We start from the raw sequence: 25,976 nt of genomic DNA on the forward strand, positions 1-25,976 counted from the left end.
CATTTCTATGGTGAAGCATGGTGGTGGCAGCATCATGCTGTGGCGATGTTTTTCAGCAGCAGGGACTGGTAGACTAGTCAGAATCGAGGGAAAGATGAACGGCACAATGTACAGAGAGATGCTTGATGAAAACCAGCTCCAGAGCGTTCAGGATCTCAGACTGGGGCGAAGGTTCACCTTCCAACAGGACAACGACCCTTAGCACACAGCCAAGACAACGCAGGGGTGGCTTGGGGACAAGTCTCTGAATGTCCTTGAGTGGCCCAGCCAGAGCCCGGACTTGAACCTGATTGAACATCTCTGGAGACCTGAAAATACCTGTGCAGCGATGCACCCCATCCAACCCGACAGAGTTTGATTCGATCTGCAGAGAAGAATGAGAGAAACTCCCCAAATACAGATGTGCTAAGCTTATAGCATCATACCCAAGAAAACTTGAGGCTGTAATCGCTGCCAAAGATGCTTCAACAAAGTACTGAGTAAAGGGTCTGAATTCTTATGTTTAGCTTTATGTTTTCTTGATAAATTTGCAAAAAACTCTAAAAACCTGTTTTTGCTGTCATTCTGGGGTAGATGATGAGAAGAAGAAAAAATAAATGAATCCATTTTAGAATAAGGCTGTAACTTAACTAAATGTGGAAAAAGTCAAGGGATCTGAATACTTTCTGAATGCACTGTAGGTACATTTATTCACTACCATGTACAGTAAAAGAACATTAATTGCACTCGGTCGGTGAGATGTTTTATATTTATATAATTGTAAACATACAGTAGATGGCCTAGAGTGGGTACATGCTTTGTGGTGTAGGCTGTTTCTTCTGGTGGTCTAGGGCAGCCTGGTGGTCTAGGGCAGCCTGATGTCCAGGTGGTCTAGGGCAGCCTGATGTCCAGGTGGTCTAGGGCAGCCTGATGTCCAGGTGGTCTAGGGCAGCGTGATGTCCTAATGGTCTAGGATAGTCTGATGGTGGTCTAGGGCAGCTTGATGGTGGTGAAAGATAGTCTGATGGTGGTGTAGGGCAGCTTGAAGGTGGTGTAGGGCAGCTTGATGGTGGTGTAGGGCAGCTTGATGGTGGTGTAGGGCAGCTTGATGGTGGTGTAGGGAGAATTGATGGTGGTCTAGGGCAGCTTGATGGTAGTCTAAGGCAGTTGATGGTGATCTAGGGCAGCTTGATGGTGGTTTAGGGCAGCTTGATGGTGGTGTAGGGCGGCTTGATGGTGGTCTAGGGCAGCTTGATGGTGGTGTAGGGCAGCTTGATGGTGGTGTAGGACAGTCTGATGGTGGTCTAGGGCAGCTTGATGGTGGTGATGGGCAGCTTTATGGTGGTCTAAGGCAGTTGAGGGTGGTGTAGGGCAACCTAATTCGATTAACCTGATGTTTCTTGGTGGGTGGTAGGTGCTACTCCAGGTGTTCCCTGAGCGCTGTGCCTCTCCCTGAGTTTAATGATGGGTTCTCCTGGTCCTTCTCCTGGTAGTGAGGGGCCTGGTCTCCTTCACCTGCTCCACTTCAATGAGAAATGACAGGGAGATCTTACATGTACATACAATGTCTGAAAAATAGGGATTACAGGGATTACAGGTTAAAGGGATAACTCTTAATGCGTGGTCAATGAATCATCTTTCTAGCTTTGGTAAAAAAAAAAATGTTTCTTGATGACTGATTGTCGTCATTGACTCCATTTGTGACATTCTTCTCAAATTTGTGTTCTAGAGCCTTACCTGCAGACATAGAACAGGATGTAGGCAGTCTGTGCAATCGACTTCAGCACAGTGGCCTCATCTGTCCTCAAGACATGTGCGTCATCCAGGCAGAGCCACCCACTGCCACGGCTGTCCAAAACATCACTGATATAGTGGCCTAGGGAACAAGGGAAACAAAATAGAGTGTACATTAAGCTTTCATAATTGTGTGTGCGTGCCTGCATACCTGCGTGCCTGCATACCTGCATGCCTGCATACCTGTATACATGTTGTCTCCCAGATGTGAGATCACACTTGACAATTTGTAGATATTGTCTGGCTGGTGTCTCTGTAAGGAAACACATTTAATAATAGGATTGTTATTTTGTCTACAGGATAGGGGTGCCTTCTATAACTGCCTTATCTTGATCCGCCCACTATCTCAACTATCTCAACTGGATCTAATTATCTGTTATCTGTTCTATTTCTCTCTCTCTCTCTCTCTCTCTCTCTCTCTCTCTCTCTCTCTCTCTCTCTCCTCACCACAGCGGCTGCCTGCTGCTTTTCCTCACTGTCAGCTGGTTTCTCTAGCTGGTCAGAGGAATTTGAAGCTGGTGGGGGTATATCAAATATAGTGTAAATACAAACCAGAAAGTGAATTGGAAACCTATCAACAATTATACTCTTAACTTCAGCTTCCGACTTGCTTTCCTCAACAGTCCTGTTTCATGAGAGGGTATTATGCATGATGTCAGTAACACAATGTCCTACCTGGTCTATCAAGGGTGCCTTTCGGGGAGTTTGCAGATGTGTTGTCCATGTTGTTTTTCCCCAGGGAGCTTGCCCTGTGTAAATTGATGGCATTGAAAATAAATATCTAGTGTGTGAAAATCATGGTGTGTGTTGGCTACTCAATGTGCAATGTCCCCAAACAGAGTGTAAACCAACCTGGCTCCATACTGGACAGGGGCTGTCTTCCCACATACGGCTGGGAGGGTTATTTCTGCAGGGATGGACATGGGATCATCCACCTTCTTTGGCTCCCAGTCGCCTGCAGTAAATCGCTTGATATGAAGCATTAGGACCCTGCTCAGAGACAGACAGGCAGGCAGGCAGGCATTCACAAAGACAGACAGACAGACAGACAGACAGACAGACAGACATTCACATACACAGACGACCAGGTAGGCATTCACACAGACAAAGGAATCAGTCTTGTACTCAATTCAATAGCCCAGTTTGGTGAGTTAGATCAGGACTGTCAATTGTAATCTGAGATGATGATGGGGGGACTCACCGGGGCAGCGTGAGGAAGTGCATAGTCACAGATGCCATGCTGCCTGAGCACACCCTGCATGCACACTCTAACGCAGATGGCTAGGTGACAAAGGATAGCAATACAATTATGAACATTATGACATTAATGATAGTGTTCCTTGACATACTAACTGTCATGTACTGTCATGTTGTCTTGTCTCTGTCCTTTCCCTTCACCCTGTCTCCCTCTGCTGGTCGTGTTAGGTTACCTTTTCTCCCCCGCTTTCCCCCAGCTGTCCCTTGTCTCCTCTAACTACCCATTCACCCCGTTCCCCACCTGTTCCCTTTTTCCCTCTGATTAGGTCCCTATATCTCTCTCTGTTTCTGCTCCTGTCCTTGTCGGATTCTTGTTTGTTTGTGTCATTCATGCCTGAACCAGACTGCCGTCATGTTTGCTGTAACCTTGTCCTGTCCTGTCGGAATCTGCCGGTCCATCTGAGCCTACCTATGTTTGGTAATTAAAGAAGCTCTGTTTAAGTTGATTCGCTTTTGGGTCCTCATTCACGCACCGTAACAGAAGAATCCGACCAAGAATGGACCCAGCGACTTCGGATCCTCTCCACTCAGCCGTCGAGATCCAGGGAGCGATGCTAGGCAGACACAAGCAGGAATTGTCTGCTGCTCGACATGCCGTTGAGACCCTGGCCACCCAAGTCTCCAACCTCACAGAACAGGTTCACCATCTCCGCCTCGATCCACCGGCCACTTCCAGGGCTTTCGAATCTCCGGAGCCCAGAATCAATAACCCGCCGTGTTACTCTGGGGAGCCCACTGAATGCCGCTCGTTCCTCACCCAGTGTGATATTGTGTTTTCTCTCCAGCCCAACACTTACTCCAGGAGCACTGCTCGTGTCGCCTACGTCATATCTCTCCTTATTGGACGGGCTCGTGAGTGGGGCACGGCAATCTGGGAGGCAAGGGCTGAGTGTACTAACCAGTATCAAGACTTTAAGGAGGAGATGATACGGGTTTTTGATCGATCTGTTTTTGGGGAGGAGGCTTCCAGGGCCCTGTCTTCCCTATGTCAAGGCAATCGATCCATAACAGACTACTCTATTGAGTTTCGCACTCTTGCTGTCTCCAGTGGCTGGAACGAGCCGGCCTTGCTCGCTCGTCTTCTGGAGGGTTTCCGCGCAGAGGTAAAGGATGAGATTCTCTCCCGGGAGGTTCCTTCCAGCGTGGATTCCTTGATTGAACTCGCTATTCGCATTGAGCGACGGGTTGATCTTCGTCACCGAGCTCGTGGAAAGGAGCTCGCGCTCTCCGTCGCCTCCCTCTCCGCATCACTACCATCTTCCTCTGCCGGCTCGGGTGCTGAGCCCATGCAGCTGGGAGGTATCCGCATCTCGACTAAGGAGAGGGAACGGAGAATCACCAACCGCCTCTGTCTCTATTGCGGTTCCGCTGGTCATTTTGTCACTTCATGTCCAGTAAAAGGCCAGAGCTCGTCAGTAAGCGGAGGGCTACTGGTGAGCGCTACTACTCCTGTCTCTCCTTCAAGATCCTGCACTACCTTGTCGGTCCATCTACGCTGGACCGGTTCGTCAGCTTCCTGCAGTGCCTTAATAGACTCTGGGGCGGAGGGCTGTTTTATGGACGAGACCTGGGCTCGGGAACATGACATTCCTCTCAGACAGTTAAAGGAGCCCACGGCCTTGTTCGCCCTGGATGGTAGTCCTCTCCCCAGGATTCAGCGTGAGACGCTACCTTTAACCCTCACTGTTTCTGGTAATCATAGTGAAACCATTTCTTTTTTAATTTTTCGTTCACCTTTTACACCTGTTGTTTTGGGCCATCCCTGGCTAGTTTGTCATAATCCTTCCATTAATTGGTCTAGTAATTCTATCCTCTCCTGGAACGTCTCTTGTCATGTGAAATGTTTAATGTCTGCTATCCCTCCTGTTTCCTCTGTCTCTTCTTCACAGGAGGAGCCTGGTGATTTGACAGGGGTGCCGGAGGAATATCACGATCTGCGCACGGTGTTCAGTCGGTCCAGGGCCACCTCTCTTCCTCCACACCGGTCGTATGATTGTAGTATTGATCTCCTTCCGGGAACCACTCCCCCCCGGGGTAGACTATACTCTCTGTCGGCTCCCGAACGTAAGGCTCTCGAGGATTATTTGTCTGTAGCTCTTGACGCCGGTACCATAGTCCCCTCCTCCTCTCCCGCCGGAGCGGGGTTTTTTTTTGTCAAGAAGAAGGACGGGTCTCTGCGCCCCTGCATAGATTATCGAGGGCTGAATGACATAACAGTGAAGAATCGTTATCCGCTTCCTCTTATGTCTTCAGCCTTCGAGATCCTGCAGGGAGCCAGGTTTTTCACTAAGTTGGACCTTCGTAACGCTTACCATCTCGTGCGCATCAGGGAGGGGGACGAGTGGAAGACGGCGTTTAACACTCCGTTAGGGCACTTTGAATACCGGGTTCTTCCTTTCGGCCTCGCTAACGCTCCAGCTGTCTTTCAGGCATTAGTCAATGATGTCCTGAGAGACATGCTGAACATCTTTGTTTTCGTTTACCTTGACGATATCCTGATTTTTTCACCGTCACTCCAGATTCATGTTCAGCACGTTCGACGTGTCCTCCAGCGCCTTTTAGAGAATTGTCTTTTTGTGAAGGCTGAGAAGTGCACTTTTCATGCCTCCTCCGTCACATTTCTCGGTTCTGTTATTTCCGCTGACGGCATTAAGATGGATCCCGCTAAGGTCCAAGCTGTCATTGATTGGCCCGTCCCTAAGTCACGCGTCGAGCTGCAGCGCTTTCTCGGCTTCGCGAACTTCTATCGTCGTTTCATCCGTAATTTCGGTCAGGTGGCAGCTCCTCTCACAGCCCTTACTTCTGTCAAGACGTGCTTTAAGTGGTCCGTTTCCGCCCAGGGAGCTTTTGATCTCCTCAAGAATCGTTTTACATCCGCTCCTATCCTTGTTACACCTGACGTCTCTAGACAGTTCGTTGTCGAGGTTGACGCGTCAGAGGTGGGAGTGGGAGCCATCCTTTCTCAGCGCTCCCTCTCTGACGACAAGGTCCACCCATGCGCGTATTTTTCTCATCGCCTGTCGCCGTCGGAACGTAACTATGATGTGGGTAACCGCGAACTGCTCGCCATCCGGTTAGCCCTAGGCGAATGGCGACAGTGGTTGGAGGGGGCGACCGTTCCTTTTGTCGTTTGGACTGACCATAGGAACCTTGAGTACATCCGTTCTGCCAAACGACTTAATGCGCGTCAGGCGCGTTGGGCGCTGTTTTTTGCTCGTTTCGAGTTCGTGATTTCTTATCGTCCGGGCTCTAAGAACACCAAGCCTGATGCTTTGTCTCGTCTCTTCAGTTCTTCAGTAGCCTCCACTGACCCCGAGGGGATTCTCCCTGAGGGGCGTGTTGTCGGGTTGACTGTCTGGGGAATTGAGAGGCAGGTAAAGCAAGCACTCACTCAAACTCCGTCGCCGCGCGCTTGTCCTAGGAACCTTCTTTTCGTTCCCGTTCCTACTCGTCTGGCCGTTCTTCAGTGGGCTCACTCTGCCAAGTTAGCCGGCCACCCTGGCGTTCGGGGTACGCTTGCTTCCATTCGCCAGCGTTTCTGGTGGCCCACCCGGGAGCATGACACGCGTCGTTTCGTGGCTGCTTGTTCGGTCTGCGCGCAGACTAAGTCCGGTAACTCTCCTCCTGCCGGCCGTCTCAGGCCGCTTCCTATTCCCTCTCGACCGTGGTCTCACATCGCCTTAGATTTTGTCACCGGACTGCCTTCGTCAGCGGGGAAGACTGTTATTCTTACGGTTGTCGATAGGTTCTCTAAGGCGGCTCATTTCATTCCCCTTGCTAAGCTTCCTTCTGCTAAAGAGACGGCACAAATCATCATCGAGAATGTTTTCAGAATTCATGGCCTTCCGTCAGACGTCGTTTCGGACAGAGGTCCGCAATTCACGTCTCAATTTTGGAGGGAGTTTTGCCGTTTGATTGGGGCTTCCGTCAGTCTCTCTTCCGGCTTTCACCCCCAGTCTAACGGTCAAGCAGAACGGGCCAATCAGACTATTGGTCGCATCTTACGCAGTCTTTCTTTTCGCAACCCTGCGTCTTGGTCAGAACAGCTCCCCTGGGCAGAATACGCCCACAACTCGCTTCCTTCGTCTGCGACCGGGCTATCTCCTTTTCAGAGTAGCCTCGGGTACCAGCCTCCGTTGTTCTCATCTCAGTTCGCCGAGTCCAGCGTCCCCTCCGCTCAGGCTTTTGTCCAACGTTGCGAGCGCACCTGGAAGAGGGTCAGGTCTGCACTTTGCCGTTATAGGGCGCAGACTGTGAGAGCTGCTAATAAGCGTAGAACGAAGAGCCCTAGATATTGTCGCGGTCAGAGAGTTTGGCTCTCCACTCAGAACCTTCCCCTTAAGACGGCTTCTCGCAAGTTGACCCCGCGGTTCATTGGTCCATTCCGTATCTCTCAGGTCATTAATCCTGTCGCAGTGCGACTTCTTCTTCCGCGATATCTTCGTCGCGTCCACCCGGTCTTCCATGTCTCCTGTGTTAAGCCCGTTCTTCGCGCCCCCGCTCGTCTTCCCCCCCCCCCCCCCATCCTTGTCGAGGGCGCACCTATCTACAGGGTCCGTAAAATCTTGGACATGCGTCCTCGGGGCCGTGGTCATCAGTACCTAGTTGACTGGGAGGGGTACGGTCCTGAGGAGAGGAGTTGGGTTCCCTCTCGGGACGTGCTGGACCGTGCGCTGATTGATGATTTCCTCCGTTGCCGCCAGGTTTCCTCCTCGAGTGCGCCAGGAGGCGCTCGGTGAGTGGGGGGGTACTGTCATGTACTGTCATGTTGTCTTGTCTCTGTCCTTTCCCTTCACCCTGTCTCCCTCTGCTGGTCGTGTTAGGTTACCTTTTCTCCCCCGCTTTCCCCCAGCTGTCCCTTGTCTCCTCTAACTACCCATTCACCCCGTTCCCCACCTGTTCCCTTTTTCCCTCTGATTAGGTCCCTATATCTCTCTCTGTTTCTGCTCCTGTCCTTGTCGGATTCTTGTTTGTTTGTGTCATTCATGCCTGAACCAGACTGCCGTCATGTTTGCTGTAACCTTGTCCTGTCCTGTCGGAATCTGCCGGTCCATCTGAGCCTACCTATGTTTGGTAATTAAAGAAGCTCTGTTTAAGTTGATTCGCTTTTGGGTCCACATTCACGCACCGTAACACTAACTCTTGGTTTAAGCTAAGTGCTGACCTTAAAGTAGAGGTCCAGGCTGTGTGGCAGGTAATGGCTCAGGCTCAGGGACAAGTGATTGTAATCCTCCTGACCATACACTATAACTCCACAGCTTCAGAAGTACGGAGAGAAATGCATCAGCTATCCAACACAAACCTTTTGATCCTCTACACACTATCTTAATGCTTTACCTCTGTATCCTGCATGTTATGCTGACATTAAACCTCCTCACAAATGTGATGATGACATCAAGGTACACCGTATACAAATGACAGCTGTTACCTGATGCAGGTACGGGAAGTCTTCAGCTTGAATTCTAACTGCTTCACGGGGCAGGTGTATGGCTCTGGTGAGCCCTTTAATGCCATACCCTCCTCCTTCAGCTGAAAGAGGAGGAGCAACACACATTCATGGGCATCCTAAGAGAAGAATGGGAAAGAAGCAGAAAATACATCAACAATTACAACTGAAACAGAGCTGAGGAAAAACACTGTCACGTGTCCCAGGTTTATTGTTAAGTGAGTCTTTTAGCAAATAATATCTTACCTGTTCATTGTCGTCCTCATAGTCCTCATTGACAACGGAAAGACAGCGCTTGACTGTTTGAAGGATTTTCTTATTTTCCTTGTTCTTAGCATTAACAGTGCCTCCAGAAAGCCTGGCCTGATGTAACTCGGCAAAGCAGCTGTGGAGGGAGACAAAGAGCATGCATTCAGGTTTCACTCTCTCACCTTGGCCACAGATTAGCTCTGTGCTTCTACTTTAGCTTCTGATCAAATATGATTCAACTGATTCCCGACTGTGACAGGAAATCATCTCTGGTGTTAATCAGAAGCTGAGTTGGGTGTGGTTTTATCTTAAAAATCATATGAGACACTAAGAGTGTACGAAGGACAATATATATCCATCCATACATAGATAGATAGATAGATAGATAGATAGATAGATAGATAGTTGAATACATACATACATGCATACATACATACATACATACATACATACATACATACCACAGGAGGTTGATGGCACCTTAATTGGGGAGGAAGGGTTCGTGGTAATGGCTGGAGTGGAATCAGTGGAATGCTATCAAATACATCAAACATATGGTTTCCATGTGTTTGATGCCATTCCATTTGCTCCATTTCAGACATCATTACGAGCCGTCCTCCCCTCAGCAGCCTCCACTGACACATACATTGAGGCGGAACTTGTGTACTGTAACTATAAGCATCTAGGTGGGTGGGTCAGTGTGTGTACAGGTGGGACAGGAGGGTGAGAGCGAGGCTGTATACCATAGCAGTTTAGAGGAGGGGGAGGAACTCCAGATATTCTGCTGTCTCAGGATGTCTCTGCAAAATGCTGGCAGCCCCAGCAGGCACTGCAGAGCAGAGTTCATGAAGCAGGTGTTGCCAATATTAGGCAACCTGTGGGAAAGAAGCCATCAGTTACACACTAATATCTGAACTGTGGACCAAAGGTAAACTAATGAATGGATTTGTAAGGCATGAACACAAGATAACTCTGAGTACCACACGGAATTATTTAAAACAAAAAGCAGAGCTCAGAGATAAGAGTAGGTGTGTGTGTGTGTGTGTAGATGTGTGTGTGTTTACCCGAGGAGCTTGGTGTTGTCTTCGCCCTCGCCTGTGCAGCTCTGCTCCCCCAGCTGGGTGCTACTCTTGCTGAACAGGTTGGAAAGGCGAGCCATGGCTTCCCGAGACCTGACCAATGGCCTGGAGGAAGAGAGACAGGGTAGAGGCCTCAGTAGCAGTGGCTCAACACCAATCGGTCTGTTTGAACACTGTTTTAATGTACAGGCATACAGATATTCCTTACCATGTCATGGTGTGAGTGACCACTCTTATGTAGAGTTGAGTGAGATGAAGGTGGCTATTGTATACAGTACTTACCTCTCCAAGGAGACAGAGGAAGCCTTCAGGTCAATGGAGGCCTCTGCAGAGAGAGACCGAGACACGGAGAGCGGTAAGAGAGAAGCTTTGTCAAAGATGAATTGAGACAAGTAGCACCAAAAAATGGCACCCGTTTACAGACCTGCGATGCCAGCAAATAGGGGTACCATTCTCTTTGTCTGTGGAACAACTGCCCCCACCCCTTTGACCTCAGAGCTCATAAGATCTCTGTAAAGACACACAGACATATGCATTAGGTTAGCTATATATTTTCATTTCAATGTAATGGTGTTGGTTGGCATGAAATGTGATATCAGGCTGCAGTACCTGGCAGTCTCACTGTCTTTGTTGGTCTCTCCATGCTGGTCCAGGGCGTTTGGAGAGGAGGACTGGGGGGCAGGGGAGGAGACGTGGGTTGTGGAGGAAGGGCAGGCAGGACTGGGGGGAGTTCCAGAGGAGGATAACTGAGTTGAGACTGCCAGGGAAACAGAAGAAGCACTAAAAGGGGAGGAGGTCTGTGATCCTTCCACTGAAGAAGAAGAAGAAGAAGAGAGAGATGACATGTGGAGAGAGGAGAGGGAAGAGAGGCCGAAGAACTTGGAGAGAGTGGAAGGGGATCTGACAGGGGATCCAGGGGGTGAGGGGGGTGAGGGAGTGCCGATTGGTGTTCGGCTAGACAAGGGGTCGAGGGACGTCAGAGATGTTGTAGACGGTTTCAAATGGAAAGAAGAGACAAAGGAAGAATCAAGTTGGTGGTGATCCTTTACGTTCTTCTTCTCCCGGTTTTTCCAAACTGACGCAGTTACCATGCTGGCATCCAATGACGTCAGTTTGGGTGGGATTGGGAACGGCGATGGACAGCGGCTCCCAATCCCCAGGTGAACTCTGCACTTCTTTTTCTGTTTGGAGAAACATTATATATGTTATATTTGAACTAGCAGCAAATGTCACACCCAAACCACATGATCTGACCATAAAATAAAGAACTCGTCGCCCAATCATATTGAATTCTGTATCATAGGCTAACAAATAGCAAAAATACATGTTTATAAAAATAAAACCATTGTAACCATACAGTTATACCCTCTGTCCCAAATCCTGCCATTTGGCACAAATAAATAGACAATGAAACAACTAGTAATAGCTGAAAAGAATAGAATATACTCTAAATTGTAACAGAATTAGACAAATTCTAGCCCAGAATTGACACATACCTTTTTACAGCAACACAAACATCCCATTTCAGTGTATTTGTAGACTGTGCCTTATTTTACAGAACATCAAAATATGTTGCCCATTTCACATTGTGATGTCATAAACCAAATTATGATGCACCTGTCTACGCGTTACCAGCATAAATGGTAAACAAATCACACACACCAAAATGTTGAAAAATAATTTACAAAATTAATTGATCGTGTATTCAGAGTTATTCCTATTTCATAAAATATACAAAATAACTAGATTCTTGCCAATACACCTGTTTTCTATTGAGAAAACATTGGGTTATCTTTCTCCCACGCTCCCTGGGCCAATGACGCGTGACTGTATGGGATATGGGAAGAGGCTAGGACATTCAAAGTAATGTTACTGTCTATCAGAATCAAAACAACTTTTATTGGCCAAGTGGCCTACATTCACACATTCACAGAATTTGACTATGAATTGGTGCTGCCATTAATAGACAAACGTAAAGACACATTTACAGCCTATACAATATACAGTAAACATAAAACATATTTATTAGCTTCTATCTTCTTAAGATACTTTAGAGTAACATTTTATTATTGTCACGTTCTGACCTTAGTTCCTTTGTTTTGTCTTTTGTTTTAGTATGGTCAGGGCGTGAGTTGGGTGGGTTGTCTATGTTAGTTTTTCTATGATTTTCTATTTCTGTATTTGGCCTGATATTGTTCTCAATCAGAGGCAGCTGTCAATTGTTGTCCCTGATTGAGAACCATATTTAGGTAGCCTGTTTTCCTTTGTGTTTTGTGGGTGGTTATTTTCAGTCTTTGTGTGTCTGCACCAGACAGAACTGTTTCGGTTTTCACTTTGTTGTTTTGTATTTTGAAGTGTTCTTTCATCATTAAATAAGATGAACACTTACCATGCTGTGCTTTGGTCCGCTCCTCCTTCCACCTACGAGGAGAATCGTTACAATTATGGAACGTAAAATGCATATTCCACTTCAGTTGACGCTGATCTGATACAGATGGAACATAGCCTTGCAATGGTTGTTAGGAGGACCTTGGAAAAGGAGAGCTGCACACTCTAGCGCAGACTCAATTATTTAATAACCTAATATCCAACCTTTCTGACCGACAAGCTGTCTTCATCAGCGTATACTGTTAGGAGCACCTTAACACAGATGGATCTATTCATCTCTGACCGTACCTCATTGAAAAGTTGCCACTCTGCCTAGTGACTGTAAACTAAACAAAAATACTAACGTTAGTACATTTGTTGTATATTTGCTGTTCTGTAAACCCAGTTGGTCACTACCACACCAATCACAACTATCAACAGATCATGACATAAATGCAAAGCAGAATTTGTTCTCGCAGAGTAGATTGTAGATCCTACTACCACCAGGGAACAATCCATTATTCAGCCCTACCATAAAAGTACCCTTATCTCTCTCTCACTTTCCCCTCTCTCCTTCATTCCCTGTTTTCCTCTCTCCACCTCTCTCTTCCCCCTCTCCTCCCCCAGGTGGACACCCTGACCCTGGAGCTTGTGGCAGAGCGCAGCATGGCCCAGAAGAGTGAGAATGCGCGCCAGCAGCTGGAGAGGCAGAACAAGGACTTGCGGGCCAAGCTGGGCGAGCTGGAGGGTTCCGTGAAGAGCCGGTTCAAGGCCTCCATCACCGCCCTGGAGGCCAAGATACTGCAGCTGGAGGAGCAGCTGGAGCAGGAGGCTAAGTGAGAAACACAGCAACTCTCATAACAACTCCATACCTTTTTAGACAAGGTGAAATAGGAGACCAAGACGCAGGAGGAATTCATGAGGGCCTTAGAACAAGCTCAGCCCGTTGGAAGAGAGGTTCTTGAATGTGATCTAAATGTTAATGTGATCAATGTAATGAGTCAAAAGCAATCTTAAGAGATGTACTTGAAGATCTATGACTGACAGCCTTTGTTACAGTGCGGTTCCTGTGGTGCTCTAACTGTCCTATGACCTCATTCCTCTGTCCTCCTATCAGGGAGCGAGCAGCGGCCAATAAGCTTGTGAGACGGACAGAGAAGAAGCTGAAGGAGGTGTGCATGCAGGTGGAGGACGAGCGCCGCCATTCCGACCAGTACAAGGAACAGGTGAGGAGCTTGTCACGGAAGTTTGGACGTCCCAGATTTTAAAGCTACAATATGTAACTTTTTGGGAGACTTAACCAAATGAATATAGAAATTTGAGTTATAGATATTTAATTCTCATTGAAAACAAGTCTAAGAAGCGATAGATCTGGTCTAAGTGCTCCATTTCTATGCTTTCCGTTAAGTTTAGTTTTTGCGTCTTTTACTTTCGGTTTTGTACAACAGCTGAAAATGTATAGATTTTTGGTTATGGATTCTCTACACAATGACTGCTTGTTTTGACATAAACAGAAATTATGCGAATTCTGCATAGTGCATTTTTAAGATGTACACAGCTAAAGAAGGAATTCTATCCAATTCAGTACAACTCGCAAAGGTGGGACAGGATTGGATAGGTGTGAAGATTTAGGATTGGAGTCTTTCCTACAGTAGGTTCTTTCCAGTAACCATTGGACCATAGGAATGCTGAGTATTGTAAGTATTAGTATTGACTGTTCATCATTGTTAATGTCTGTTGTGACACCTGGCTGGGTCAGATGGAGAAGGCCAACTCTCGCATGAAGCAGCTGAAGAGGCAGCTTGAGGAGGAGTCCACACGTGCCAACGCCTACCGCAGGAAGCTGCAGAGGGACCTGGACGATGCCACTGAGAGCAGCGAGGGTCTCAGCCGTGAGGTCAACACACTCAAGAGCCGCCTCAGGTATTTAGAGCCCCCCCCCCACACACACACACAAACAGTTGTGTATATTGGCCAAATTGATGGTCCTCGTTACTAATACCTCTCCTGGCCCCCTCTGTCCCCTGCAGGCGTGGAGGCCCCATCAGTTTCTCCTCCAGCCGCTCGGGCAGGCGTCAGCTGCAGGTGGAGGGAACATCGCTCGACCTCCTATCCGACGATGAAATGGAAAACAAGACCACGGATGCCAATGCCAACGAGACGCCAGCAGCTCCCCAACTGGAGTAGACGCGCTCCCTACAGCCCACACGCAGCATGGCCTCCGCCCCCACAAACCTTACCCCTGTCCTCCTAACCCCAGACACCAGCAGTGGACCCCACTACTCTGCCTTACCCCTCTATGGCAAGCTGCAGGGCCAAGCAAATCCATCACCTCCTCCATATGAATATACCGCACATCAAGCCTTGGATTCGTTTTTAATATCAATTGCAGATAAAAGTGCATTTAAATTGCATAGGCGTCTGAGTGTGCATAGGCACTCGAAAACAAGTAGCAGGAGTTTACCATAATTATGTTAAGCTACTTCCCTGGAACAGCCATTAGAATCAAACAGCCCTCTAGCTAGAATTAACCACTGTCATTTCAGCTGGTTTACTGGCACACAGGTGGACGATGTAAAAACATGTGTCTTTCATGATTGTACAGTATTGGACCAGGATATGTAAAACAAAGCACAGCATAAGCGAGGGAATTATTTTTAAATGGTAGCCTAAATGACGATCACACCGAATTGTTTTCATCAAAACCACCACTGTCATAGAGATACTGCAATCCACTTAGTTTAGTATAAAAATAACTATGTGACTAACTCTTTGGTAGCAGGTTTGTAGTGAGTTAGATTGTACCACGCCATGTTGCCTCAGCATTCCCCCTATATATATGACCAGCAAAAGACCCTGTTAACTTGACCAATATAACCTTGTCCAATAACCCACCATTTTATATTTGACATATCAATCTACTTTAAGTGGTGTACGATAATGTGTGGAATTAGGTTTGTCAGACTTGGAGCAAAGGCCCTTTTTTTTAGAAAGACAGCCCAAATGTGTGCTTGACATACTATAATATTGCTATGTATAATTCTGGCTATTCAGTTATGTTTTCTGTACCATGTACAAAATACTTAACTCAAAAAGGTCTCTTTGACATCTCGTGTCACCTTCATTTCAATGCATTTCAAATGGCTGAATAATATTAGCATGATTTACAGAAGGGTAATTCATCTTTTATTGAAGTTTTATTGAGTGTTAGAGCGTTGGTTTTAATTCAGTGGTTCAGGGTAGAGCAATCATTCAATTTGAATATGCACACTTGTTGATGCCTTGATTATTAAATGTTAAACATAAATGACCATTTTGTAAATGACTAATTACATATTTGAGGCCTTTATTATTATTTTAAGCCAGAACAAATTGGGGGAAAAAAAGGTTTATCTGTTTCTTTTGAAAGACACTTCTCAATAAAGACATGAGGGGGAAAAAAGTGTATAGTGTTTGAACCAGTTTCATAGCTTTAGTGTCATATTATACCATAAGCACCTCTCCCATCGTGTTGGTGTGAACCAGTGTTATAACAGAATGATTTATGGAGCCTTCTGTCTGCCAGGCAGAAAGTAGAATTTCATTGGGTTCAAAGCTTTAACATCCTGAAGGTTGTTATTATTAGTGGACTGGCTGTTGACGACCAGGTATTCATTATCTCCTTTTATTTCTTGTATTTTAGACTTTTTTTGTTGTTGTTGTAAAAGACCAATAAACATATCCATTATAGAAAAATATTGTTTTTCTTCTATATTTATTGTGCAACACATTGATGTCCTCTTAGTCTTTCCCACAGTAGTTGTGGGTCAAGACTGTCTCCAAACTGATATGTGATGTATGGTCTATGTTACATTGCCATTCATTGTTCCATTACGTCATTGTATTTGTGGTTACATTAAAACCCTGAGGGAGTGCGTAGATAGACTGTGCACAGACACACAATATTGTTGTAATATTAACTTTTTCCTCTTTTTACCCAACATGAATGAATGATAGAGATTGCCTCTTATACAGTGCATTCAGATCGTATTCACACCCCTTGACTTTTTCCACATGTTGTTATGTTACAGCCTTATTCAAAATGGATATAAAAAATCATCAATCTACACACAATACCCCACAATGACAAAGTGAAGACATGTTTTTAGACATTGTAGCAAATTTATACAAAATAAAAAACAGAAATACTTGTACATGATTGTACAAGGTTTGGAACGGAACACACCTGTCTATTTATTTTATTTATTTTTGATTTCACCTTTATTTAACCAGGTAGGCAAGTTGAGAACAAGTTCTCATTTACAATTTCGACCTGGCCAAGATAAAGCAAAGCAGTTCGACACATACAACAACACAGAGTTACACATGGAGTAAAACAAACATACAGTCAATAATACAGTATAAACAAGTCTATATACGATGTGAGCAAATGAGTTGAGATAAGGGAGGTAAAGGCAAAAAAAGGCCATGGTGTCAAAGTAAATACAATATAGCAAGTAAAACACTGGAATGGTAGATTTGCAGTGGAAGAATGTGAAAAGTAGAAATACAAATAATGGGGTGCAAAGGAGCAAAATAAATAAATAACATAAATACAGTAGGGAAAGAGGTAGTTGTTTGGACTAAATTATAGGTGGGCTATGTACAGGTGCAGTAATCTGTGAGCTGCTCTGACAGTTGGTGCTTAAAGCTAGTGAGGGAGATAAGTGTTTCCAGTTTCAGAGATTTTTGTAGTTCGTTCCAGTCATTGGCAGCAGAGAACTGGAAGGAGAGGCGGCCAAAGAAAGAATTGGTTTTGGGGGTGACCCTAGAGATATACCTGCTGGAGCGCGTGCTACAGGTGGGTGATGCTATGGTGACCAGCGAGCTGAGATAAGGGGGGACTTTACCTAGCAGGGTCTTGTAGATGACATGGAGCCAGTGGGTTTGGCGACGAGTATGAAGCGAGGACCAGCCAGCCAGAGGGTACAGGTCGGAATGGTGGGTAGTATATGGGGCTTTGGTGACAAAACGGATTGCACTGTGATAGACTGCATCCAATTTGTTGAGTAGGGTATTGGAGGCTATTTTGTAAATGACATCGCCGAAGTCGAGGATGGTAGGATGGTCAGCTTTACAAGGGTATGTTTGGCAGCATGAGTGAAGAATGCTTTGTTGCGAAATAGGAAGCCAATTCTAGATTTAACTTTGGATTGGAGATGTTTGATGTGGGTCTGGAAGGAGAGTTTACAGTCCAACCAGACACCTAGGTATTTGTAGTTGTCCATGTATTCTAAGTCAGAACCGTCCAGAGTAGTGATGTTGGACAGGCGGGCAGGTGCAGGCAGCGATCGGTTGAAGAGCATGCATTTAGTTTTACTTGTATTTAAGAGCAATTGGAGGCCACGGAAGGAGAGTTGTATGGTATTGAAGCTTGCCTGGAGGGTTGTTAACACAGTGTCCAAAGAAGGGCCAGAAGTATACAGAATGGTGTCGTCTGCGTAGAGGTGGATCAGAGACTCACCAGCAGCAAGAGCGACATCATTGATGTATACAGAGAAGAGAGTCGGTCCAAGAATTGAACCCTGTGGCACCCCCATAGAGACTGCCAGAGGTCCGAACAGCAGACCCTCTGATTGGACACACTGAACTCTATCAGAGAAGTAGTTGGTGAACCATGCGACACAATCATTTGAGAAACCAAGGCTGTCGAGTCTGCCGATGAGGATGTGGTGATTGACAGAGTCGAAAGCCTTGGCCAGATCAATGAATACGGCTGCACAGTAATGTTTCTTATCGATGGCGGTTAAGATATCGTTTAGGACCTTGAGTGTGGCTGAGGTGCACCCATGACCAGCTCTGAAACCAGATTGCATAGCAGAGAAGGTATGGTGAGATTCGAAATGGTCGGTAATCTGTTTGTTGACTTGGCTTTCGAAGACCTTAGAAAGGCAGGGTAGGATAGATATAGGTCTGTAGCAGTTTGGGTCAAGAGTGTCCCCCCCTTTGAAGAGGGGGATGACCGCAGCTGCTTTCCAATCTTTGGGAATCTCAGACGACACGAAAGAGAGGTTGAACAGGCTAGTAATAGGGGTGGCAACAATTTCGGCAGATAATTTCAGAAAGAAGGGGTCCAGATTGTCTAGCCCGGCTGATGTGTAGGGGTCCAGATTTTGCAGCTCTTTTAGAACATCAGCTGACTGGATTTGGGAGAAGGAGAAATGGGGAAGGCTTGGGCGAGTTGCTGTGGGGGGTGCAGTGCTGTTGACCAGGGTAGGAGTAGCCAGGTGGAAAGCATGGCTAGCCGTAGAAAAATGCTTATTGAAATTCTCAATTATAGTGGATTTATCAGTGGTGACAGTATTTCCTATCTTCAGTGCAGTGGGCAGCTGGGAAGAGGTGTTCTTATTCTCCATGGACTTTACAGTGTCCCAGAACTTTTTGAGTTAGTGTTCCAGGAAGCAAATTTCTGCTTGAAAAAGCTAGCCTTGGCTTTTCTAACTGCCTGTGTATACTGGTTTCTAGCTTCCCTGAACAGCTGCATATCACGGGGGCTGTTCGATGCTAATGCAGAATGCCATAGTATGTTTTTGTGTTGGTTAAGGGCAGTCAGGTCTGGGGAGAACCAAGGGCTATATATGTTCCTGGTTCTAAATTTCTTGAATGGGGCATGCTTATTTAAGATGGGTAGGAAGGCATTTAAAAAAAATAACCAGGCATCCTCTACTGACGGGATGAAATCAATATCCTTCCAGGATACCCCGGCCAGGTCGATTAGAAAGGCCTGTATAAGAAAGGTCTATATAAGGTCCCAGTTCACAGTGCATGTCAGAACAAAAACCAAACCATGAGGTCGAAGGAATTGTCCTCCATCATTCCTAAATGGAAGAAGTTTGGAACCCCAAAGACTCCTAGAGCTGGCCGCCTGGCCAAACTGAGCTATCAGGAACCTGATGATTGAACTCTTTGGCCTGAATGCCATTCACCATGTCTGGAGGAAACCTGGCACCATTTCTACGGTGAAGCATGGTGGTGGCAGCATCATGCTGTGGGGATGTTTTTCAGCAGCAGGGACTGGTAGACTAGTCAGAATCGAGGGAAAGATGAACGGCACAAAGTACAGAGAGATGCTTGATGAAAACCAGCTCCAGAGCGTTCAGGATCTCAGACTGGGGCGAAGGTTCACCTTCCAACAGGACAACGACCCTTAGCACACAGCCAAGACAACGCAGGGGTGGCTTGGGGACAAGTCTCTGAATGTCCTTGAGTCCGGAGAGCCCGGACTTGAACCTGATTGAACATCTCTGGAGACCTGAAAATAGCTGTGCAGCGATGCTCCCCATCCAACCCGACAGAGCTTGAGAGGATCTGCAGAGAAGAATGAGAGAAACTCCCCAAATACAGATGTGCTAAGCTTATAGCGTCATACCCATTAAGACTCGAGGCTGTAATCGCTGCCAAAGGTCCTTCAACAAAGTACTGAGTAAAGGGTCTGAATACTTATGTAAATGTGATAGTTTAGCTTTTTGTTTTCTTTAAAAATGTGCACAAAAAAAATCTAAAAACCTGTTTTTGCTGTCGTTCTGGGGTAGATTGATGAGAAGAAGAAAAAATAAATTAATCCATTTTAGAAGAAGGCTGTAACTTAACTAAATGAGGAAAAAGTCAAGGGATCTGAATACTTTCTGAATGCACTGTAGGTACATTTATTCACTACCATGTACAGTAAAAGAACATTAATTGCACTCGGTCGGTGAGATGTTTTATATTTATATAATTGTAAACATACAGTAGATGGCCTAGAGTGGGTACATGCTTTGTGGTGTAGGCTGTTTCTTCTGGTGGTCTAGGGCAGCCTGGTGGTCTAGTGCAGCCTGATGTCCAGGTGGTCTAGGGCAGCCTGGTGTTCTGGTGGTCTAGGATAGTCTGATGGTGGTCTAGGGCAGCTTGAAGGTGGTGTAGGGCAGCTTGATGGTGGTGTAGGGCAGCTTGATGGTGGTGTAGGGAGAATTGATGGTGGTCTAGGGCAGCTTGATGGTGGTGTAGGGCAGCTTGATGGTGGTGTAGGGCAGCTTGATGGTAGTCTAGGGCAGCTTGATGGTGGTGTAGGGCAGTCTGATGGTGGTCTAGGGCAGCTTGATGGTGGTGATGGGCAGCCTGATGGTGGTCTAGGGCAGCTTTATGGTGGTCTAAGGCAGTTGAGGGTGGTGTAGGGCAGCCTAATTTGATTCATCTGATGTTTCTTGGTGTGTGGTAGGTGCTACTCCAGGTGGTCCCTGAGCGCTGTGCCTCTCCCTGAGTTTAATGATGGGTTCTCCTGGTCCTTCTCCTGGTAGTGAGGGGCCTGGTCTCCTTCACCTGCTCCACTTCAATGAGAAATGACAGGGAGATCTTACATGTACATACAATGTCTGAAAAATAGGGATTACAGGGATTACAGGTTAAAGGGATAACTCTTAATGTGTGGTCAATGAATCATCTTTCTAGCTTTGGTAAAACCTTTTTTTTTTCTTGATGACTGATTGTCGTCATTGACTCCATTTGTGACATTCTTCTCAAATTTGTGGCCTAGAGCCTTACCTGCAGACATAGAACAGGATGTAGGCAGTCTGTGCAATCGCCTTCAGCACAGTGGCCTCATCTGTCCTCAAGACATGTGCGTCATCCAGGCAGAGCCACCCACTGCCACGGCTGTCCAAAACATCACTGATGTAGTGGCCTAGGGAACAAGGGAAACAAAATAGAGTGTACATTAAGCTTCCATAATTGTGTGTGCGTGCCTGCATACCTGCGTGCCTGCATACCTGCATGCCTGCATACCTGTATACATGTTGTCTCCCAGATGTGAGATCACACTTGACAATTTGTAGATATTGTCTGGCTGGTGTCTCTGTAAGGAAACACATTTAATAATAGGATTGTTATTTTGTCTACAGGATAGGGGTGCCTTCTATAACTGCCTCATCTTGATCCGCCCACTATCTCAACTATCTCAACTGGATCTAATTATCTGTTATCTGTTCTATTTCTCTCTCTCTCTCTCTCTCTCTCTCTCTCTCTCTCTCTCTCTCTCTCTCTCTCTCTCTCTCTCTCTCTCTCTCTCTCTCTCTCTCTCTCTCTCTCTCTCTCTCTCTCTCTCTCTCTCTCTCTCTCTCTCTCTCTCTCTCTCTCTCTCTCTCTCTCTCTCTCTCTCTCTCTCTCTCTCTCTCTCTCTCTCTCTCTCTCTCTCTCTCTCTCTCTCTCTCTCTCTCTCTCTCTCTCTCTCTCTCTCTCTCTCTCTCTCTCTCTCTCTCTCTCTCTCTCCTCACCACAGCGGCTGCCTGCTGCTTTTCCTCACTGTCAGCTGGTTTCTCTAGCTGTTCAGAGGAATTTGAAGCTGGTGGGGGTATATCAAATATAGTGTAAATACAAACCAGAAAGTGAAGTGGAAACCTATCAACAAATATACTTTTAACTTCAGCTTCCGACTTGCTTTCCTCAACAGTCCTGTTTCATGAGAGGGTATTATGCATGATGTCAGTAACATAATGTCCTACCTGGTCTATCAAGGGTGCCTTTCGGGGAGTTTGCAGGTTTGTTGTCCTTGTTGTTTTTCCCCAGGGAGCTTGCCCTGTGTAAATTGATGGCATTGAAAATAAATATCTAGTGTGTGAAAATCATGGTGTGTGTTGGCTACTCAATGTGCAATGTCCCCAAACAGAGTGTAAACCAACCTGGCTCCATACTGGACATGGGCTGTCTTCCCACATACGGCTGGGAGGGTTATTTCTGCAGGGATGGACATGGGATCATCCACCTTCTTTGGCTCCCAGTCGCCTGCAGTAAATCGCTTGATATGAAGCATTAGGACCCTGCTCAGAGACAGACAGGCAAGCATTCACAAAGACAGACAGACAGACAGACAGACAGACAGACAGACAGACAGACAGACAGACATTCACATACACAGACGACCAGGCAGGCATTCACACAGACAAAGGAATCAGTCTTGTACTCAATTCAATAACCCAGTTTGGTGAGTTAGATCAGGACTGTCAATTGTAATCTGAGATGATGATGGGGGGACTCACCGGGGCAGCGTGAGGAAGTGCATAGTCACAGATGCCATGCTGCCTGAGCACACCCTGCATGCACACTCTAACGCAGATGGCTAGGTGACAAAGGATAGCAATACAATTATGAACATTATGACATTAATGATAGTGTTCCTTGACATACTAACTCTTGGTTTAAGCTAAGTGCTGACCTTAAAGTAGAGGTCCAGGCTGTGTGGCAGGTAATGGCTCAGGCTCAGGGACAAGTGATTGTAATCCTCCTGACCATACACTATAACTCCACAGCTTCAGAAGTACGGAGAGAAATGCATCAGCTATCCAACACAAACCTTTTGATCCCTCTACACACTATCTTAATGCTTTACCTCTGTATCCTGCATGTTATGCTGACATTAAACCTCCTCACAAATGTGATGATGACATCAATGTACACCGTATACAAATGACAGCTGTTACCTGGTGCAGGTACGGGAAGTCTTCAGCTTGAATTCTAACTGCTTCACGGGGCAGGTGTATGGCTCTGGTGAGCCCTTTAATGCCATACCCTCCTCCTTCAGCTGAAAGAGGAGGAGCAACACACATTCATGGGCATCCTAAGAGAAGAATGGGAAAGAAGCAGAAAATACATCAACAACTACAACTGAAACAGAGCTGAGGAAAAACACTGTCACGTGTCCCAGGTTTATTGTTAAGTGAGTCTTTTAGCAAATAATATCTTACCTGTTCATAGTCTTCCTCATAGTCCTCATTGACAACGGAAAGACAGCGCTTGACTGTTTGTAGGATTTTCTTATTTTCCTTGTTCTTAGCATTAATAGTGCCTCCAGAAAGCCTGGCCTGATGTAACTCGGCAAAGCAGCTGTGGAGGGAGACAAAGAGCATGCATTCAGGTTTCACTCTCTCACCTTGGCCACAGATTAGCTCTGTGCTTCTACTTTAGCTTCTGATCAAATATGATTCAACTGATTCCTGACTGTGACAGGAAATCATCTCTGGTGTTAATCAGAAGCTGAGTTGGGTGTGGTTTTATCTTAAAAATCATATGAGACACTGAGTGTACGAAGGACAATATATATCCATCCATCCATCCATACCTACATTCATACATAGATAAATAGATAGAGAGAGAGAGAGCGAGATAGATAGAGAGAGAGAGATAGATAGATAGATAGATAGATAGATAGATAGATAGATAGATAGATACAAACATACATAGAGAGAGAGAGAGAGAGAGAGAGAGAGAGAGAGAGAGATAGATAGATAGATAGATAGATAGATAGATAGATAGATAGATAGATAGATAGATAGATAGATAGATAGATAGATAGATAGATGGATACATACATACATACCACAGGAGGTTGATGGCACCTTAATTGGGGAGGACAGGTTCGTGGTAATGGCTGGAGCGGAATCAGTGGAATGCTATCAAATACATCAAACATATGGTTTCCATGTGTTTGATGCCATTCCATTTGCTCCATTTCAGACATCATTACGAGCCGTCCTCCCCTCAGCAGCCTCCACTGACACATACATTGAGGCGGAACTTGTGTACTGTAACTATAAGCGTCTAGGTGGGTGGGTCAGTGTGTGTACAGGTGGGACAGGAGGGTGAGAGCGAGGCTGTATACCATAGCAGTTTAGAGGAGGGGGAGGAACTCCAGATGTTCTGCTGCCTCAGGATGTCTCTGCAAAATGCTGGCAGCCCCAGCAGGCACTGCAGAGCAGAGTTCATGAAGCAGGTGTTGCCTATATTAGGCAACCTGTGGGAAAGAAGCCATCAGTTACACACTAATATCTGAACTGTGGACCAAAGGTAAACTAATGAATGGATTTGTAAGGCATGAACACAAGATAACTCTGAGTACCACACGGAATTATGTGTATGTGTGTGTGTGTGTGTGTGTGTGTGTGTGTGTGTTTACCCAAGGAGCTTGGTGTTGTCTTCGCCCTCGCCTGTGCAGCTCTGCTCCCCCAGCTGGGTGCTACTCTTGCTGAACAGGTTGGGAAGGCGAGCCATGGCTTCCCGAGACCTGACCAATGGCCTGGAGGAAGAGAGACAGGGTAGAGGCCTCAGTAGCAGTAGCTCAACACCAATCGGTCTGTTTGAACACTGTTTTAATGTACAGGCATACAGATATTCCTTACCATGTCATGGTGTGAGTGACCACTCTTATGTAGAGTTGAGTGAGATGAAGTTGGCTATTGTATACAGTACTTACCTCTCCAAGGAGACAGAGGAAGCCTTCAGGTCAATGGAGGCCTCTGCAGAGAGAGACCGAGAGACGGAGAGCGGTAAGAGAGAAGCTTTGACAAATATGAATTGAGACAAGTAGCACCAAAAAATGGCACCCGTTTACAGACCTGCGATGCCAGCAAATAGGGGTACCATTCTCTTTGTCTGTGGAACAACTGCCCCCACCTCTTTGACCTCAGAGCTCATAAGATCTCTGTAAAGATACACAGACATATGCATTAGGTTAGCTGTATTATATTGGCTTTTTCATTTCAATTTAATGGTGTAGGTTGGCATGAAATGTGATATCAGGCTGCAGTACCTGGCAGTCTCACTGTCTTTGTTGGTCTCTCCATGGCGGTGCAGGGGGTTTGGAGAGGAGGACTGGGGGGCAGGTGAGGAGACGTGAGTTGTGGAGGAAGGGCAGGCAGGACTGGGGGGAGTTCCAGAGGAGGATAACTGAGTTGAGACTGCCAGGGAAACAGAAGAAGCACTAAAAGGGGAGGAGGTCTGTGATCCTTCCACTGAAGAAGAAGAAGAAGAAGAGAGAGATGACATGTGGAGAGAGGAGAGGGAAGAGAGGCCGAAGAACTTGGAGAGAGTGGAAGGGGATCTGGCAGGGGATCCAGGGGGTGAGGGGGAGGGAGTGCCGATTGGTGTTCGGCCAGACAAGGGGTCAAGGAGCGTCAGAGATGTTGTAGACGGTTTCAAATGGAAAGAAGAGACAAAGGAAGAATCAAGTTGGTCGTGATCCTTTACGTTCTTCTTCTCCCGGTTATTCCAAACTGACGCAGTTACCATGCTGGCATCCAATGACGTCAGTTTGGGTGGGATTGGGAACGGCGATGGACAGCGGCTCCCAATCCCGAGGCGAACTCTGCACTTCTTTTTCTGTTTGGAGAAACATTATATATGTTATATTTGAACTAGCAGCAAATGTCACACCCAAACCACATGATCTGACCATAAAATAAAGAACTCGTTGCCCAATCATATTGAATTCTGTATCATAGGCTAACAAATAGCAAAAATACATGTTTATAAAAATAAAACCATTGTAACCATACAGTTATACCCTCTGTCCCAAATCCTGCTATTTGGCACACATAAATAGACAATGAAACAACTAGTAATAGCTGAAAATAATAGAATATACTCTAAATTGTAACAGAGTTAGACAAATTCTAGCCCAGAATTGACACATACCTTTTTACAGCAACACAAACATCCCATTTCAGTGTATTTGTAGACTGTGCCTTATTTTACAGAACATCAAAATATGTTGCCCATTTCACATTGTGATGTCATAAACCAAATTATGATGCGCCTGTCTACGCGTTACCAGCGTAAATAGCCAACAAATCACACACACCAAAATGTTGAAAAATAATTTACAAAATGAATTTATCATGTATTCAGAGTTATTCCTATTTCATAAAATATACAAAATAACTAGGTTCTTGCCAATACACCTGTTTTCTATTGAGAAAACATTGGGTTATCTTTCTCCCACGCTCCCTGGGCCACTGACG

General features: G+C 46.1%; 3 protein-coding genes and 1 long non-coding RNA gene across 4 annotated transcripts; 1 reads left to right on the forward strand and 3 right to left on the reverse strand.

The window, feature by feature from the left end:
- Positions 1 to 1,396: 1,396 nt before the first annotated feature.
- LOC118938077 (ubiquitin carboxyl-terminal hydrolase 37-like) lies at positions 1,397 to 11,318 on the reverse strand. The gene is made up of 14 exons (XM_090194356.1): positions 10,414 to 11,318; positions 10,229 to 10,314; positions 10,087 to 10,129; positions 9,790 to 9,909; positions 9,469 to 9,600; positions 8,723 to 8,861; positions 8,459 to 8,595; positions 8,195 to 8,288; positions 2,975 to 3,054; positions 2,626 to 2,763; positions 2,449 to 2,522; positions 1,925 to 2,026; positions 1,717 to 1,855; positions 1,397 to 1,502 (listed from the first exon to the last, which is right to left on the reverse strand). Exons 1-14 carry the CDS (start codon positions 10,893 to 10,895, stop codon positions 1,397 to 1,399), a joined length of 1,872 nt encoding a protein of 623 aa, XP_090050482.1. The 5' UTR covers positions 10,896 to 11,318.
- Positions 11,319 to 12,206: 888 nt separating this feature from the next.
- LOC118936423 (myosin heavy chain, embryonic smooth muscle isoform-like) lies at positions 12,207 to 16,387 on the forward strand. Its single transcript, XM_090196636.1, has 5 exons — positions 12,207 to 12,536; positions 12,799 to 13,007; positions 13,289 to 13,397; positions 13,931 to 14,094; positions 14,202 to 16,387. The coding sequence occupies exons 2-5, from the start codon at positions 12,838 to 12,840 to the stop codon at positions 14,356 to 14,358; spliced, it is 600 nt and encodes a 199-aa protein (XP_090052762.1). The 5' UTR covers positions 12,207 to 12,536; positions 12,799 to 12,837; the 3' UTR covers positions 14,359 to 16,387.
- Positions 16,388 to 22,219: 5,832 nt separating this feature from the next.
- On the reverse strand, positions 22,220 to 22,798 carry LOC118938073 (uncharacterized). Its single transcript, XR_016485482.1, has 3 exons — positions 22,662 to 22,798; positions 22,397 to 22,490; positions 22,220 to 22,300 (listed from the first exon to the last, which is right to left on the reverse strand). It is a non-coding gene; the product is annotated as an uncharacterized LOC118938073 (long non-coding RNA).
- A 980-nt stretch (positions 22,799 to 23,778) lies between these two features.
- On the reverse strand, positions 23,779 to 25,275 carry LOC149978923 (uncharacterized). Its single transcript, XM_090194357.1, has 5 exons — positions 24,767 to 25,275; positions 24,573 to 24,658; positions 24,431 to 24,473; positions 24,134 to 24,253; positions 23,779 to 23,971 (listed from the first exon to the last, which is right to left on the reverse strand). The coding sequence occupies exons 1-5, from the start codon at positions 25,243 to 25,245 to the stop codon at positions 23,779 to 23,781; spliced, it is 921 nt and encodes a 306-aa protein (XP_090050483.1). The 5' UTR covers positions 25,246 to 25,275.
- Between the last annotated feature and the right edge of the window lie 701 nt (positions 25,276 to 25,976).

The sequence above is a fragment of the Oncorhynchus mykiss genome, chromosome 13, assembly GCF_057628025.1.
Source record: "Oncorhynchus mykiss isolate SJ-2025 chromosome 13, ASM5762802v1, whole genome shotgun sequence".
NCBI classification, from domain to species: domain Eukaryota; kingdom Metazoa; phylum Chordata; class Actinopteri; order Salmoniformes; family Salmonidae; genus Oncorhynchus; species Oncorhynchus mykiss.

Coding starts and splice junctions, on each gene's coding strand:
- LOC149978923 (XM_090194357.1), bottom strand. CDS start 25,245: ATGGTAACTGCGTCAGTTTGGAATAACCGGGAGAAGAAGAACGTAAAG. Junction 24,659..24,766: donor AAAGACAGTGAGACTGCCAG/GTACTGCAGCCT, acceptor GTATCTTTACAG/AGATCTTATGAGCTCTGAGG. Junction 24,254..24,430: donor TCCTCTGTCTCCTTGGAGAG/GTAAGTACTGTA, acceptor CTCTTCCTCCAG/GCCATTGGTCAGGTCTCGGG.
- LOC118936423 (XM_090196636.1), top strand. CDS start 12,838: ATGGCCCAGAAGAGTGAGAATGCGCGCCAGCAGCTGGAGAGGCAGAAC. Junction 13,008..13,288: donor CAGCTGGAGCAGGAGGCTAA/GTGAGAAACACA, acceptor TCCTCCTATCAG/GGAGCGAGCAGCGGCCAATA. Junction 14,095..14,201: donor ACACTCAAGAGCCGCCTCAG/GTATTTAGAGCC, acceptor TGTCCCCTGCAG/GCGTGGAGGCCCCATCAGTT.
- LOC118938077 (XM_090194356.1), bottom strand. CDS start 10,895: ATGGTAACTGCGTCAGTTTGGAAAAACCGGGAGAAGAAGAACGTAAAG. Junction 9,910..10,086: donor TCCTCTGTCTCCTTGGAGAG/GTAAGTACTGTA, acceptor CTCTTCCTCCAG/GCCATTGGTCAGGTCTCGGG. Junction 8,862..9,468: donor CCCTCCTCTAAACTGCTATG/GTATACAGCCTC, acceptor CTCCCTCCACAG/CTGCTTTGCCGAGTTACATC.